Below are 17,018 nucleotides of genomic sequence, written 5' to 3'. Positions count from 1 at the left end.
GGCATTACCCATAGATACCCATCATTACCCATTACCCATTACCCATTACCCATTACCCATTACCCATTACCCATTACCCATTACCCATTACCCATTACCCATTACCCATTACCCATTACCCATTACCCATTACCCATTACCCATTACCCATTACCCATTACCCATTACCCATTACCCATTACCCATTACCCATTACCCATTACCCATTACCCATTACCCATTACCCATTACCTACTACCCATAAATATCCAGATGGGTACCCATACTCAAACCTTATCCCTACCCATGGGTATCCAACGGGTATTCAATGGGTATCCATATTCATAGAACCCGTACAACACGGATATCCAGACCAAATCATACCCATACCCATACCCATACCCAGAACATACTCATGGGTATCCAAAACATTCCCACATCCAAACCACGTCCACATCTAGAACATATTCGTCCCCGTTGGTACCCATGACCATCATCCATTACCCGTATGGTTGTCTATACGGATATCTAAATAATATCCTACGTATGGATATCCATACCCATAGACTCCATACCCATGGATATCCAAATCGTCGCCATACCCAGACCATACCCTTATCCGTACCCATGGATATCCAATGGATGTCCATATTCATACCCACCCCCATGGGTATCCAGATCCCACGGATACCCATATGGATATCTCACGAATATCCAATCGATACCATACCCATGCTCATGCGCAAACCAGATCTATACCAGAGATATGTCCATACCCATGGGTATCCGTACCATGGGTATCCGTACCATGGGTACCCGTATCCATGAATATCCATATGGTTACCCACACCCAAATAGACCTATATTATATGACTCGACTAGGGAAACATTGCAGAAATGCTAGGGAATGAAGTGGTGGCCATGATATAAAAGAATGCGCCGTGTCCGAGCCTTAGCATCTTCGTTGCGCCATCGTTGTCCTGGGGACTGCTTATTCCAACAGTCTCATAAGTATAATGACGACAACGATCATTTGGATAGGTACAAAGATAACCGGATGAATCCAAGTCGACAGATGTGTTAAGCACCACACTAATGAGAAAAGGTAATTTAATTATTGAAAAAAGGGTTTGCGGTTGCATGGTAGTAGCAAAATAAAGTAAGGTAGATGTTTCCAACTCTACAAGCTGACTGAACTTAACCGTCGCAATTTGCCTGGTGCGGTCATGACTGAGAACGGGAATACGTCTCTGTCTTGAATGGCGTCAGGGCCAGCACAAGTTTCTGTAGGAGATAGCAATGCTTCCAGAAGTCCTGAATCAAGCAGTGTGCGTTCGTCGTCAATTTGAAAAGGGACTTTTAGTTTACGTCAAAAATGCACTTCGTACGCATTGGCTGTTAATTGTCCCGTATTCAACATTACTTCCGAACTAGCCTTGTTCGATGAAATCTGCAAAATGTACCTACCCCGAGACGCGCAACACAATTCTAAGCAACTATTTCACTGAAAGTCGGACCGGTCTCGTCGGCACGGGATGATCGGCCGGCTCCCCCGACTGCCGTCCCGCGGCCCCGCGCCGTTCTTCAGCAACCCCACCACAGCCGCCTCAAGCTCTGACGTGATTTTTTTTAGCGGCACGCAGAACCCAATTGAACCCCACCACGGGAGGGACCACCCCTTGTCACTCAGCTTAGAAAGCCGAATGCCGGAGGTTCTTCAACACACCTAGAAACCGCCAATCCCCCAAGTCGCAAGTCGACCGATCGCACTACACAGCTGTTCCCCGGGCTGCGATTCTGAATCTTGGAGTGATTAACTCTTCGAGATACAGACACCATGAACCGTCTCGGTGTCCGTCGCTTCGCGACGACGGCCGTCCGCGCCATTGACCCTCCCAGCGCCTACTCCCTCAACCTCTCCAAGGCGCAGGGCGTCGTCAAGGGCCTCACCGGCGGTACGCCCTTGTATCCCCCTCAATTGACAGCATGCTGACCACACGCCTTCTCTCTAGCCATCGGCAACACCCCCCTCATCCGCCTCAACAAGCTCTCCGCCGAAACCGGCTGCGAAGTCCTCGGCAAGGCCGAGTTCATGAACCCCGGCGGCTCCGTCAAGGACCGCGCCGCCCTCTACGTCGTCAAGGACGCCGAGGAGCGCGGTCTCCTCAAGCCGGGCGGCACCGTCGTCGAGGGCACCGCGGGCAACACCGGCATCGGCCTCGCGCACGTCTGCCGCTCCAAGGGCTACAAGCTCGTCATCTACATGCCCAACACCCAGTCCCAGGGCAAGATCGACCTGCTGAGGCTGCTCGGCGCCGAGGTCTACCCCGTGCCGGCCGTCGCCTTCGAGAACCCCGAGAACTACAACCACCAGGCCCGCCGCCACGCCGAGCGCCTCGACAACGCCGTCTGGACGAACCAGTTCGACAACACGGCCAACCGCCGCGCGCACATCGAGACCACGGGCCCCGAGATCTGGGAGCAGACGCAGGGCAAGGTCGACGCCTTCACGTGCGCCACGGGCACCGCCGGCACGCTCGCGGGCATCACGCGCTTCCTCAAGGACAAGAGCGGCGGCCGCGTGAAGTCGTTCCTCGCCGACCCGCCCGGCAGCGTGCTGCACTCGTACGTAAGCTCCGGGGGCAAGCTGGTGGAGCGCACGGGGTCCAGCATCACCGAGGGCATCGGCCAGGGCCGCATTACGGACAATCTGGCGCCCGATATCGGGCTCGTTGACGGCTCCCTGACTATCGCCGACGAGAAGAGCATCGAGATGGTGTACCGCTGCCTCGACGAGGAGGGTCTGTACCTGGGCGCCAGCTCGGCCCTCAACGTCGTGGCCGCCAAGGAGGTCGCTGAGAAGCTCGGCAAGGGACACACTGTCGTCACAATCCTCTGCGACGGCGCATACCGCTACGCCGAGAGGTTGTTCTCGCGCAAGTGGCTGGGCGAGAAGAAGCTCCTGGGCGCGATACCGAAGCATCTGGAAAAGTACATTGTCTTGCCGTAGTCGGCCGTCTCTTTTGGGTGTGTGCCTTTGATGCTTGTATACATAGATAATCTTACATATCAGCTGTACATAGCCCCCGCCTGCCTCCTGGAGCGCCGTCTGATTCTTTTTTTATGCCATCCCCCGCCTCCGTTTTTCTCGCATTAATCATGCCCTCTCTTCATATGTCCCGACTGTCTCCTAAGCCTTGGACTCAAAGAGGGTGCTGTAGGTTGACAAGCCGCGCTCGGCAGGAGTGCTGTCGCTGTCGACCGCCTGCTTCACCTCGGCGCCGAGCGTCGCAGCGATTGCCTGCAGCTTCTCCGCCGTGGGCTGATCCACCACGCGGGCAGCGAGGAACAGACCGTGCAGGACAGGGCTGGCGGTGGCCAGGTACTGCGTCCTGCTCGAGGCCAGGTACGCGACACCGGTCTGGTAGTTCTTGTAGGCCTCCCTCGGGTGCAACTTCTTCAAGCCCTTGTCCGCGGGCCACCTCTCCACAACCTGTTTCGCGTACCGCGTAACCTTGCCGTCGACGTCCTTGCCCTCGTTGTGCTTCACAGCCAGCACGGCAGCCAGGTGCAGCGCCGCGCCCAGAACCTGGGGGTCCTTGTGCAGCGGCCAGCGGACCTGCTGCCCGCGCTTGACTGTCGGGTCGTGCTTGAGCTTGTGCTTGTCGTCCTCGATCATCTCAATCACCATCTCCGCCCACCGCAGGCTCTGCTCCGTCAACTCCTTGTCCCACCCGCTCTGGGCCGCGCGCATCTGCACGTAGTGTAGCGTCTCGTTGACCTTCTCCGACGTGTCCAGCTTGAAGCCGGTCTTGCGCACCTGCCGCGCCGCCTCGATGATGGTGAAGATCTGCCCCTTGGAGCCCGCCAGACGCACCATCTTGGCGAAGTCGACCTGGCTGTACCGGCGCCCCGCGATGCGCATGCCCGCTAGCAGGCGGCCAAAGTTGTTCCAGTCCTCGGCGGTCTGCATCTCACGCAGGGCCTTCCAGGTGATTTCGCGTGAGGGCGGCAGGGCGTCCTGGTCGATGTGGGTGAACTTGTGCTCGTGGCCGTCAACCTCGACGTAGACGGGGTCGGTGCGGAGGGAGTTCTTCATCTTCGGGGAGAACACACGCTGGCGCTGGTGGATGGGGAGGTGGAAGGGGAGGATGATGTTGGACTGGATCTCTTCGAGGATCGGAGCGAGGCCAGGGTTTGAGGTCTTATCAAAGATGACTTGGTTATTATCTACCACCATCTGGTTAGCTTCTTCGGTATAAACGTTGATCAGGGAACGTACTTTGGTGGGATGGTGTTTGGCTGAAGCTCCGTTGCTGCTGCGCGATGCAGCCCGCCGGTTGCTCCCATACCGACGGCTTTGCCCTCAGGGCCCTTCCAACCAAACTCCTGGACATGATCTCCGTATGTGGCGTGGGTTGTTGTCGAGACTATCGAGACATCCGGCGAGGGAGCTACGGGTAGTGCAGGGTCCCCTCCAAAAATTTGGAGATGCAAGAACGGTGCAGCGATCGCGCCCGGCTCCGCATCATTGATGCACCGAGCCAATCACAGCCCGCAATTGGCACTCCGAACATCGACTTTTTGGATTCTCTCCTACGAAAGCTACCCTGCGCCTCGGTCGACGGCAACGCCTTTCGGGTCCAAATCGCCCACTACACCTCAGAATGAACGCAAACTGTCTACTCAGACGGCCTGTGGGCTGTCTGAAGACAGCGCTCCGTCAGACGCGCCACCAGAGACTGCTCACCCGGTCCATGGCCACCGCCGTCGAGAAGCCTAAAGCACCACCAAAAGGCTCTGCTCAGGCAAAACCACCCTTCAAACTCCCCAAGCCGGCAAGATGTAAGCATTTTCTCACGATACACTCACAAAGACGGATTTGCTAACACAGCACCCAGTTCAACCCGAAGGCAAGCCCTTATTCTACGTCTGGCCGCAAGTCGAATCCATCCGCACCACCCACAAGAACCCCATGCCTGAGCTCGACGCCAAGCAGCGCGCGACCCTCGACCCGACCGGCGCCCGAACCCGCCTCTTCGACATCACCCGGCCCGACGCCGCCAAGGTCGGCGACGTCCTCATGGTCACCACGAAATCCGGCGAGCCCTTCTCCGGCGTGTGCATCAGTATCCGCCGCCGCGGCGTCGACACGGCCATCCTCGTGCGCTCGCAGCTGATGAAGGTCGGCGTCGAGATGTGGTACAAGATTTACTCGCCCACCGTCATCGGTATCGATATCGTCTGGCGCAGGCCCAAGCGCGCGAGGCGTGCTCGTCTCACGTACATGCGCAAGCCGAAGCATGACATGGGCAACGTCGATCACCTCGTCTATGCTTGGAAGAAGGAGAGGTACGGTATGCGTGCGAGGGCGAAGGGACAGGTTGGTTCGAGGTTCGAGAAGGAGCAGAAGTGATGATTTTGAGGGGTCCCGGTTGTTGCAGAGGATGCGTGGTGGGGGAGGCTTTGACATTATCTTGGCCGTAACGGCCTCGAAGGGTGATGTACGATTAGAAAACTGGTGGGTTGTACAACACGGACCCAGGAGCCTTGTACATGAACACAAAAAGATCTCTTACAATCAATGGATTACGAACCAAGGTGTATACCATGAGAACGACAAGGAAATGGAGAGGGGTCTAAGATTGAGAAGAGCAGAGGCTTGGGTTAGGTGCCAAAAAGCTTGAGAATTAAAGAAAGGTTACTAAATCTACAGAATAAGGAAGAATGGCGAGTGTCATAATGGGGCTTTCTAGAGATGGTGCATCAAAGCAATCATGACTGAGGGTTTTGAATTGAGGTCTCAAAGATTTGGCTGGGTCTAGTTAGGTAAAAACCTTGACCACAGGCCGACAGAAGACATATCACTAGATAAAGGAGAAATGCAGACATGAAAAATGAAACTCTCGATCGTCAGTCATCATAATTGTACAGAATCCTAAGAATGTACAGGAATTTCCCAACGCCAATTCACAAGGTATGTCCGTAGCTTGAGCTTGTCTAATCCGTCCTGTCTTCGGAAAAGAATGACTGCCGCACCAAATATGTATTTCAAACCAGTAACTCCGCACACGTGCCGATATCGTGTATAACTCCGTAAAAGGCTTGCTGATTGTTTTACTCCTTAGGTGTTGATGGCTTCGGGCCGATCAATTGCTGCAGCGTCTAGCGCGCTGGTGTAGTGTTGACTCTTCGAGTCGTGTTCATAACCTCAGAGTCGGTAGACGTGCTATCGTCCTCAGCCGGCTCAGTGGCACGCCTCCTCATCTCCTCTGCTATTGGCAGATGGTGGTCGCCAACCTCGAAAGACCTGCTGCGTCGGGACGTAAAACTGTCTTCGTGCGGGACCATGGGAGGACCAGGGTGTAGGAATTGAGTCAAGATGTTGATGTTTCCGCGATTGGTGCTCTGCCTTCTCGATCTCAGATGAGATCGACTGGCGCTCACGGCTGTTCCGGTTGATGCGCCAGTAGCAGATCGTACTAGTACTGGCAATGGCGCCTCTTCAGCCTCCTTTTCAAAGCGCGACTCGCTCGGAAGGAGCACAGCGCGATCAAGGCCATAAGGCAAACCACGGTGTCTTCCACGGATTTGCATGGCAATGATGATAAGCTTGCCTCCGGTGGTGAACTGCGAGCAGAGTGATGCGTTGACGTTGGGGTAGCCAAGACTCAGTCCAACGGTACCGTAGGCACTCACTATCTCGAACAGCACAGAAAAGACATCGAAGTCCTTCTTCTGAATACGAGGTCCTTCGGTGATGGCCAAAATGAAGAGCCCCAAGAACACGTACCACAAATCGAAGGAAAGTTGTCGACGCAAATGGGTTCCGACGTAAGACATGGCACTGTTCTCATTCGCAGCGTCGACGTCTTCGTCGGGGTGATGGTATACGCCAAGTGATTTCTCCTCGTAAACGTTGGTGCGACGAATGGAGATGGCGATGGGAAAGACTGAAATGTACATCATGATCATGTACGAAACCTGGACAGCAGGGTGCAGAAGTGAAATGTTGACCACAGAGAAACCTGCGGTTCTGGTCGATGCCGCCTGGAACAGGCCGTCGACGATGCGGAGGCCAACTGGCAAATGGCTGACAGCGTTGTCGTTGAGCTATACCAGAAGTCAGCGTTGTTTGCTATGTGAGTGAAATCAAGCACTTACATCGAGAAGAACGAAGAACAACAAATCGAGGACATTGAGACCGATGAGAATAGTCAACAGCCACCATGTTGCACCTGCTGGAAATAGCAGGGTAAAGCAGCGACGAGGGTGGTCCAACAAGAATCTGAGCTCCTGATGGAGACCTCCCTTAGGAACAACTTTTGACAGGACCCAGATAACAAACCGGAGCATCACAGGGAAGCCAGTGTTGCCAATTATGATGAGGAACGACATGATCAACAGAATGAAAGGCACGTCGTTGAAAGAGTTCATGCTGTCCGGGGTCAGGGTGAGACCTAGATCGTTAAGAGCCGAGTTCGCGGTGAAGATGGCCCACCAGGCCTTGCTGACGCCGTTGGATTCGATGTAGTTCCCGTATTTGTCGTTCGAGCTAGTGTGGACCCATGGAAGGAAGCACGCGACGGCAAAAAGCGAGAAGCCCCAAAAGTAACAGAGTAGAATGACGGCAAGCGTCCTCAACGACCGGTACTCGATTCCTCCTAGTTCCTCACGTTGGTCCTGTGTCAGGCCAGGGAAGGCAGAGTTTCTACCCAAAGTAGGCGTGAAACTGAGGTAGGGCATGTCGTCTTGCTTGTCGCGTGACAAGGCTGATCGGAACGTATCGACGCGGCTCCGGACTCTCGTCAAAGCGTTTTCTGATGTGGCATCATCCTGCGGTTGCTTCTTGCGATGCCTGCGGAACGTGAAGGGGAAAATGGCTCTGCCGATAGCCTCGGCTTCATCTGCAAGCTCATCCTTGACGGGGGGCTCGTGGTGGTCTCGAGGCCGCTCCGGCTCTTCGATCTTGATCGTCTGTCGTCGGCCAACATGGCCGACATCGTTGGCCATCCCGTTCGCCCCGCTGGCAGCGGAGTGTTCGTGGTTATGATCTCTGTCGTCCTCCGGCTCTGGAGCATCGCCGTGTTCAACACGCTTGGGCTCTACCCCCTTCTCAACGTCTCTAGGGTTGGGAATTCGCAGGGTCTCCCCGTTTTGGTCGTTGCGTTGCCGCTCAAGGATGGCCAAGTGCGCAGGAGAAGATGGCGGCGGGAGCTTGACTTCCGGCTCGGTTCCATCACTTCGGAAAACATTTCGGGCGAAGGTGATTCGGTTTTGCGATGCATCGACGTCGTTGGCGTCATCTTGGGACCCCGGGGCAGTATTCGGAGTCTGCTCACCCGAAGAACGATGGGCTGGGGTTCCGGGAATTGGGACGAAGCCGTTGCTGCCAGGAGAAATGCGACCGTCCTCGTCGTCCTTCATATCGTACACGATGCCGTCGTTGGTCATCCGCCCCCTCCTCCTGTGGATGACCTGGATGTTCCGTACACTCAGGCCGCGGCCTCTCTCTGCCTGGTTCAAGTCATCTCCCCTGGCTCTGGACATGGATTTGGATATGGTGTTTCTCCGTTGGCGAGCCTCGCGGACGACGGTCTGGAATCGCTTCTCGAACCAGTATAGTCGGAGGAAGACGACGGAGGAATGGATGGTGATGGGGTTGGAGGTCATGGCAAAGACGTAGAGACATATTTGCTGGAAAGTGTTCAGCAAATTTACGTCGATGGTGTTGAGGCCGGCTTGTGTGTTGGCTCCGCTGGCAAAGAACAGAGCGTCAACGTATGCCATCTGGCCGCCGGCAGTGGCGTAAATCAGAATAGAGCCGAGGATGGTGAGGCCACAGATCCAGAAGTCTAAAGTGGAAGCGCGGTACAATTAGCGCAGTGCGCAGACGGCGATGGGAAATGCGACGGTAGTTGGGACGGCGACTTACAGTGAGCCGAGATGAAGTTGAAATGGGGCTTCTTGGATATAAAGGAAGGCTTGGCTGCCCGGAGCTGGGCGAGCAGCCAGCCACGCGCGTCGTCGAGCATTTCTCTCGAGTCGCGACGATGACCTCGAGGATTCGCGGAGTGTGTAATGGGAGGAGGGAGAAAACGAGCTGGTCTAGAAGCAAGCCGGTCGAGACATCAGCTGGGGGATTTGTATGAGTATGGTAGTGTTGGTAGTGGGCGTGGGCGTGGGTGCTGGCGAATGGGCCAGGTCTTGGCGCTTGTGGCTGTGATGCTTCAGTCTAACCGTCCTTGTTATAAGGATTGGATGACGGCTGAGCTGGAATTCATTATGATCGAATGGTGCGCGGCGATTGAGATGGGGTAGTGGTAGCCGGTCGTGGTAAGCGTGACATCAGGCGGAGTCCGTGTATATAAAGCAGGAGAGGTAGGTATGGCAGGGGCGAATTGGGGGTAAAAAGTCGGGATGGCAAAGAAGAGTCGATGTAAAGGTAGGTAGACAAGGTAGGTGAGGTAGGTTCGATCGGATGAGTTCAGAGTTCAGAAGGCGAGTGGACGCACTGAAGAGGCATCCGATGGATGAGGTGCTGCTGCACAAGCAGGCACTGCTGCTGCACTGCGAGATTGCCGATTGCAGACAATCGTCCAAGACACAGATTGGATGCCACTGCCCAGTGCTACTCGCAACTGGCTGCTGCTGCTGACTGCCGGCGTCGATGCCAATGCCAATGCCCGAGGCTCTTGGCTCTTGGCTCCTCGAAGGAAAAAAGAGCAAAGTAGCGGACAACAGCACCAGCAGTCTGAGAAGAAAGAAGGAAGGCCGTGTTTGGGATCTTTATTGTGTGACGGGGGTCAACAACCCGGAGGCGTCCGTTCCCATTTTTTTTTCTCTCACCTTTTTTTCTGTTTTTAATTAGAAAGGGACACTGGAGCAAGACGCAGGCCTGTTGGATGGTGCAGCGGACTGCGGGCGTTGCGGACAGCCTCTAGTGGAGTGGTGACCAGACCACGGCGCGCCCAAATTCACCATCAACAGCAGCTGCTGCGGCATGTCCCAGGTCCACATCTCCTGCCATCCATGCCCTTGACAGGGTCGTCATTGGGGTTTGATGGCAACATGGAAACGCTGGAACTGTGCCTGGGGGTAACAGCAACATGGGGCGAGCTAAGCTTTGTCTGGCAGTGACTGGTGGGCTCCACTCACGATGGAACAGAAAAATTGTTCCCTGGGCTGGAAGCAGTCGAGGAATTGCATCTGGCAAGGGACGAAAGTCCATCGCCGGAAAACCGGACTGCTTTCCCCCAGCTTCCCAGTGGCAAGTGTCTTCCATCATCCGTTCCAGAGCACGGAAAGCGGCTGGCTGTGGGCCCTGACAATCGAATTTCACAGTGTTCTTGAGAGGGAAGCAAGAACAAATAGTGGGCATGCATCTCATCGTATCGAACGGCACCCGTCTGGCACTCGATCAGTCAGTACCTTACACAATCACACCATTGGATCACCTTAGGTGTCTTGCCTACAAAGCAGCATACCGCGTAAGTGCCCGGTGCGGATAGTCTGCGGGACCTGCCTGGCCTTACATCCGCCTATTCAAGGCCGCCCTCGCCGTGTCCGTGGACAAGTCGGAGTGATCGCCCATCATCTGCGCACATCATTCATGTGTTGCTATCTTCATCTCTGCACATCACACACTGCACTGCAGGAGAGCATGGACATTCCTTCCCGCGACGAGGGGTTCCTGCCCTCTGCGACGGACTGTTCACCATAAAGTAAGGTAGCACCTAGCCGTCTTAGCTTACCCTCCCACCCGGTATAGGTACTCTAGGTGAGATGAGATGCAACTCGTGAGATGTGTTTCGCGGCGTGCCATTGCAAGACACCCGCCATTGCTAGTTACCCCCAAATCTCCTATTAGTTCCCCCGACCAAGCAGCCGGCGGAGTGCCACAGTGCCAAGCAACTTTATTTGAAGGTGTGGGTCGCAGCCTCTCGCCCAAGCAGAACACCGCAGAGCTGCTGCAGTCGCCCAAAGGAGCAAGAGTCCAGCAGACTGCAGCTGCGACGCGACAGGGTAACAGGCGCACGACGCTACGGAATACGTCATTTTGTGCCAGCACATCTCACCCTCCTTCTCGAGGGATCTCTTGGACAATCTCTCGAAGGAGGTGCGCTGTGGTGGTGGTGGCATGTGAACGCATGCATATCCCCTCCTTCACCAGCCGGTTCCTTCGTCGCTGCTGCCCCATCCCACCACCCCGCGCGCATATCCATGCTTCCCACGGTATCCCGAGACGCATCTTCAGTTTCCATCTTTCTTGGAGGCGCCATTCATGCTTTGCAGATCGGCCCCGAAGATGTCGTATGCGTCTGTTTATTTACAACGGCGCCGCGGTTTCCGGGAGTAAACTCGCCCAAATCACAACCAAGCCTCCAGCATGCTCGCATCTCCTCAGCAGCAAGAAACCCGTTGGGACCCCAGACGCCTTCACCATGATTCTCGCGTGGTTGCAACACCGGCGCAACACAATGCCCTCTTGACCCCTATATTGAAACAGCATGGCCGCCACGCCATACCGGCCATCCCAGCCAAGCCGACGCAACCCCCATCGCCCGAAAGCTTTGGAAGAGACGCTGCAGCCAGCACTCCAACGGCGTACCTCGATTAGCCGAAGCCAGCAAGTACCACCTGCAAGCCACGCCGCCTATGAAACCTATCGGTATCCCCAGATATCCTGAAGCCCATTGAGTCTTTTTTAGGCGCAACATATCTCTTACAGCGAGGCTTACATGAGGCACTGCACAAGCTCGACCACAACCTGGAAACAAATGCAACCTGGCACCGCATCGCACATCTGTCAGCCGCATTTACTGAGCACTCTCACTAATACTCTCTAGTTCCGTCACACTCTGATAGCTTCGCTGCTTCGCTGGCTCAACTCGTCGTTTGCCTTCCTTGCCGTCGAGTAGGGGACAAAAATAAGCAAGCTGGCTACAGGTACCTGACAAAACAACCCTGGTCTCTGTCTGAGCCGAACGCGGTCAAAGTCAATGGGAATTCACGGAAAGTCCACGTTGTCGGCCACCAAGATGCTGCTTTCTGGCTCATCGACCACAATTCCAACACTGTTCAACCGGACTGCCGGTCGCTGGTTCCGCCCGCCCGCCCTGCCGGCCGGGTCCTGGGGTCTAGAACACTGGCACTGACAGACAGGCCGCGAGACAGCCGCCCGCCGAGGTGAGATCTGAGAGACGACGCCAAATAACCGCATACGACACCCTTGTCACTTCTCAGTCTCACCACTTGGATACAACTTGTTCACCAGCTGATTTCCTTGAGATACTGCTCACCCGCCTTCACCGCCAAAATTCCAGATGGCCAGCTCCTCAACCGATGCGACGCGGTCCTACTCGACCAAGCCCTAGCGAGAGGCAATGCACGCGAGTTGTGAGATGGCGGCACAAGACCCTCATCTCCAAACCTGGACTGCCAAGACATCCCCGACACCCTTGAACGCCCACGCCGTTGAGATACGCCGTCTAGATATGGCGAGCCTGTGGTATTGGAGCGATCATCGGCTCTTTACACCGATTCAACCCGTATCACTCGCCAAGACCATCCCTTCTGTGCCTTCGAATTATTCGTCAGCTGGCCCACGTGAAGGAGAATGTCTGCCGACTGGTACGTTTGCACAGTTGCAGACCGACTGGGCAATGAGTTTTTGCATGGCGCAATCCATCCCTTGATGAGGACCCTATCAAGCCCCTGTTCGCTTCACAAACACCAGATAGGGGCGAGCGTCCTTGGCGATCTCAGTGCGGTCGGTTCCAAACATCCGCAACCGGCTGCTGTTTGTCACCTCCAACTGATTTTCCCCAAATGATCACGTTTTTCCATTGTCAACATGGGTCTTCTTGACACGACAAAATAAGAAACGCCCATCGGATTTGCAATGCCAATCTCTGCAGCCGGCCGATAGTACCCGGTCATCCGCCCACGGAAGCTTGTCGATCCTCCAGCGGAAGCTTCTGTTTTCAACCCTACGACACAGGGCCCTTGACCGTCCGACAGGGACCGGAGAACACTTCCATTTCGACCCCCTATTTTTTTTTTACTACCCTACCTTCCGTGCGGGATACCCGAACAAGTGACGGTGAACACGGACACCGGTCTGAGTGGACAGACCGAATACCCTAGCAACACGAGCTGGATGCCGGCGGCTGGCAAATGAAAGAAGCAACTTGACTCGGAAAGCCTTGATATCGGAATTGCAATGAAGCTGTGTCTAGACCATTCCTCAATCGCCGAAGCACGGTATGTGCAGGCCTCCATCATAGACAAACGCAATTAGGGGTTGGCAAGGTGGATGTTTTTGTGAAGGTTTTGTCCAGAACCCAACCCAAATGGTTCTTCTGCCCGTGGCGAGTCTCGGGTGTTAGTTATGAAGTGCTCAACACAGCCATCAGTACGGAAGAAGAACTCACCGGGCGATGCAGTTACCCATGGATCGGCCATGCAGGCTGTCTATCCGAGAGCAAGCAAGGAGAAAGATCACAGAGTGACAAACGTCCAAGTCCTTGGGCAGAGTAATAATTCCAATCTTGGTAGTCTAGCTACCGATGCAGAGCCGCCTTGCAAACGAAGGCCATCGCTGTGACTGCATTCTTGTTAAGGACGTTTACATAGTCTTCTCTATAGTAGTACACCGAGCAAACCGCGCTCTTTCGCGTGATCTCGCAACCCCCAAAACGCCTCGACCGTGTTCATTATACATTTTACCGCTTAGCTTTCTCCCTCTGGATCTTCTTGAAGAAGGTGCTGCTCTCGGCCTTGGCCTTCTTGAGCTTGACCCTCTTGTTCTGCTCCATATACGCCATGTCCTGGCCACCAGACAGATCTCCCAACAGACCTGCTGTCCTCCGCGCCGCCGCCTTCTTCTTGCCTCTGGCCGGGGCACGACCCATGTTGCCGCTGTGGAACAAGTCGTCGATAACTTCGTCCTCGCCGCCGGCCTCGTTCTCGATCAGCACCTTCTGCAACAGTTCGCGTCTCTCACTCGCAGCCGCATATGCGAGGCCAGGTGTCTTCTCAATGTTGGCGAGTTGCGTGATCACCTTGAAAGCGTAGCCCTGGTCGACGAGGAAAGCCTGTCTCTTGGAGGAGTAATACATCTCCTGTGTGTCCTTGGACACGAGGGAGTAGAAGAAGGCGTTGAAGCCCTCCTCGTTTCTCTTCTTGGCTCGGAGAATACGGCCGAGACGCTGCGCCTCTTGACGACGAGAACCGTAGTGCGATGAGATCTGGATGAGGCAAGTGGCCTCGGGCAAGTCGAGGGACGTGTCTCCAATCTTTGAAAGGAAAAGAGTGTTAACTTGCGGGTTGTGCTGAAAGTTCTGAAGAATGTTCATGCGCTCGGCTTGGCCTGTACCTCCGTAGATGTACACCTTTTGGAGCTTCTCGGCATACATCTTCAATGCGTAGACGTTGTCCGAGAAGACAATGATCTTGTCTCCGCGCGACTCGTGATAGTTGATGAGATACTGAGCAGCCTGAAACTTGCGAGGATTCATGATATAAAGTAACGCTCTCTTGCGCGCCGAGGCCTTGAGGTACTCGTCATAGAATTCCGCGGTCATTGGGCACCAAACTTCAGCGCACTGCACTTTGGCAATGTGTCCCTGTTCGGACAGCTCCATCCAGTTGGCCTCGTACAGCTTGGGTCCGATGAGGAAGTTCAAATCCGAAATCTTGTCATCCTCACGAAGAAGTGTGGCAGTAAGTCCTAGTTTGGAATGCGTCTTGATAGACGACGTGACCTTGCGGAAGATATTAGCAGGCACAACGTGAACCTCGTCGAGAAGCATTAGACCCCATTCTCGGGTCTGAAGGAAATCCATCATCTTCTTCGCCTCGTGAGACCTCTCTCTAGTTTGCGTCACCATGGAGTAAGTAGTAACGATGATACCCGTGTTACCAGGGAAAATCGCGCCCTTGTTGTCGGATGTAAAGGCTTGAATATCCTCCGGCTTGATATTTGACCACTTGAGGAACTCGTTTCGCCATTGCACAACCGACATGGAGCTAGTGCAGAGGACAATGACACCCTTCTTCACAGTGCAAGCTGCCGTAATTCCGACAAGCGTTTTTCCAGCACCGCATGGAAGGACGATCAAACCACTCTTTGCTCGGCCGTTTCCAAACATCTTGGACAGACTCTTTTCTTGGTACGGTCGAATCAGCGTACCAGGTCTCAAGTCAATCTCCAGATTCGGGTTGGCTTCATCTCTGCGGAAGTCGTATTCCTCCAGCACCGGGTATTCCAGTTCAAGACATCGCTTCTGTACCGTCTCTACCGCATCGTCCGAGATTTCGAAAGCATGGGTAATTTCCTGGTCATCGTCGTCGTCGTCGTTCAACGCTGCGTAGACTTCGCTATCCTGAGCTTGAGCTTCGCCCTCGCGACCCTTGGCCTTCTGCTCCTCGGCCTGCCGTACACCTGCGGCGTTGGCGGTGCCTGGAATTACCAGGGGCCCCTGCTTAGGAGCAGCCGTTGTTGTGATCTCTTCGTTTCCGTGAACTCGCAGAGGTCCAATGACTGGATCCTTCAGAAGCTTCTGCAGAATCACCGGATCGGTACTCTCGACAAAGTATTTAGTGTTCTTCAGCACCAACTTGACTTTGCCGAAACTTTGTGTGCAGCCTTCGATAAACTTGCGAATGCTTTCCGGTAAAGGCATCTTCAAGAAGCGGTCCAGGGTGTTGATGATGTCGCCAGGAGACAAGCCAACCGACACGGCAGCGTACAAACTGTGTGTCGTGAGGGCATATTCGTGTATGAAGGACGGTCGCGAAATCGGTTCGGCGATGGTGATTAAGAAGTCCTGCGCCTGCTCGGCAAGCGGGTTGAAGCTCTCCAAGAAGATGCGCCCCTTTGCTGGGTCGATGTAGAGTGGGCGGTTCGTGGAGTCGGGCTTCATCTGGAGCCACGAGAAGTCGCGCTTCTTCTTGAACAGCGCCGACATGGACTCTTGTCCATTTGCTTTTGGTCTGTCGAGGTAGGCGTCGACGGAGAACTTGTCGACGTTCTTCTCGAGGTTCTCATCTTCGGATTCGCTGATGGGATCTACCACGGAGGATTCATTATCACTAGCGACGCTCCTGTTGGGGGTAGCGCCCCCTGGCGTGGACACCGCCGAGCCCTTTCCTGCCTTGAGGCTGCCGGTGACGGCTCCTTGAGCCTTCCTCTTCGGCGGCATCGTGGCGGATTAATGTCGTGGGATATCGGGCGTCGCAAAGATGCACAGAAAGGATGTGAAGAGAGGATGTGCAGAGGCGAATGATGTAGCCTGCAAATGGGTCCTATGTTAAAGTACCAGATAGGTAAGCAGCAACACCCGGACAGGCCCAGGCAGACAAGGCAGGCAGGCAAGGCAAGTTATTGGATGGGCTCCTGCAGTCCAGCTTTGGCGTGCCCCACCTGCCAGGGTCCCAGGTGAAAGCACTCAGTGACAGACAGTCGGTTACCTAGGTGCCTGTACCTTTCTCGTAGGTAGCTAGTAGATGCCTTCGATCGAATTTTCGTTCCGAAACTATGAGATGATGTGTACTTGACATACCATGTTTCTATGGTCAAGTACTGGCAGAGAAAAACGGGGTGATGTGCCGGTGCCAGCACTGCAGAAACGAGTGCCATACACAAGCAAGAACTTTGATCGGGAAATGAATACTTGAGAATAAAATATTGAGTCTCTTTGTAAGCGTTGGAAGACTTCTTGAGCAATGGTCATATTTTCTGGAATTACGCATTCATTGGCAAAAACAGTGCCGTCGTTCTGTTTCATCCCCCACCAAGTCGACGGGGTGTGCAGCGGGAAGACTCAGGCACTGGAGGCGACAAGCCAGGACCCCGCCAAATTTATCAGCAGCCCAAATCTTTGGTGGAACCTTCTTCACTTCCAGACCACCACCAAAAGTTGCATATCCCCCGAAATCGCTGGCCAGATTGTACAAGACACATGAAAAACCTTGAACTACGGGACATACAATCGTTCGACTTGAATCGCGGTTAACGCAGAAGAACAACATAC

The 17,018-nt window shown here is 54.6% G+C and overlaps 5 protein-coding genes across 5 annotated transcripts; 2 read left to right on the top strand and 3 right to left on the bottom strand.

Moving 5' to 3' along the window:
- Window positions 1-1,816: 1,816 nt before the first annotated feature.
- Window positions 1,817-2,989, top strand: cys-17 (Cysteine synthase 1; the record flags this gene model as incomplete). The annotated part of the gene is made up of 2 exons (XM_036638424.1): window positions 1,817-1,934; window positions 1,992-2,989. The coding sequence occupies 2 exons, from the start codon at window positions 1,817-1,819 to the stop codon at window positions 2,987-2,989; spliced, it is 1,116 nt and encodes a 371-aa protein (XP_036496224.1).
- Window positions 2,990-3,169: 180 nt separating this feature from the next.
- On the bottom strand, window positions 3,170-4,376 carry CGCS363_v006574 (uncharacterized protein; the record flags this gene model as incomplete). Its single annotated transcript, XM_036638423.1, has 2 exons — window positions 3,170-4,209; window positions 4,262-4,376. 2 exons carry the CDS (start codon window positions 4,374-4,376, stop codon window positions 3,170-3,172), a joined length of 1,155 nt encoding a protein of 384 aa, XP_036496223.1.
- Window positions 4,377-4,646: 270 nt separating this feature from the next.
- Window positions 4,647-5,395, top strand: CGCS363_v006573 (54S ribosomal protein subunit img1; the record flags this gene model as incomplete). The annotated part of the gene is made up of 2 exons (XM_036638422.1): window positions 4,647-4,824; window positions 4,881-5,395. 2 exons carry the CDS (start codon window positions 4,647-4,649, stop codon window positions 5,393-5,395), a joined length of 693 nt encoding a protein of 230 aa, XP_036496238.1.
- A 749-nt stretch (window positions 5,396-6,144) lies between these two features.
- TRK2-2 (Low-affinity potassium transport protein) lies at window positions 6,145-9,014 on the bottom strand (the record flags this gene model as incomplete). The annotated part of the gene is made up of 3 exons (XM_036638421.1): window positions 6,145-7,092; window positions 7,144-8,834; window positions 8,915-9,014. The coding sequence occupies 3 exons, from the start codon at window positions 9,012-9,014 to the stop codon at window positions 6,145-6,147; spliced, it is 2,739 nt and encodes a 912-aa protein (XP_036496237.1).
- Window positions 9,015-13,706: 4,692 nt separating this feature from the next.
- SSL2 (General transcription and DNA repair factor IIH helicase subunit XPB) lies at window positions 13,707-16,187 on the bottom strand (the record flags this gene model as incomplete). Its single annotated transcript, XM_036638420.1, has 1 exon — window positions 13,707-16,187. The coding sequence occupies one exon, from the start codon at window positions 16,185-16,187 to the stop codon at window positions 13,707-13,709; it is 2,481 nt and encodes an 826-aa protein (XP_036496236.1).
- Between the last annotated feature and the right edge of the window lie 831 nt (window positions 16,188-17,018).

This window comes from Colletotrichum siamense, assembly GCF_013390195.1.
Source record: "Colletotrichum siamense strain Cg363 chromosome Unknown KSG_Cg363_contig04, whole genome shotgun sequence".
Lineage (NCBI taxonomy): Eukaryota > Fungi > Ascomycota > Sordariomycetes > Glomerellales > Glomerellaceae > Colletotrichum > Colletotrichum siamense.
Note: the sequence above shows the minus strand (reverse complement) of the source record. Positions and strands in the feature narration are given on the sequence as shown.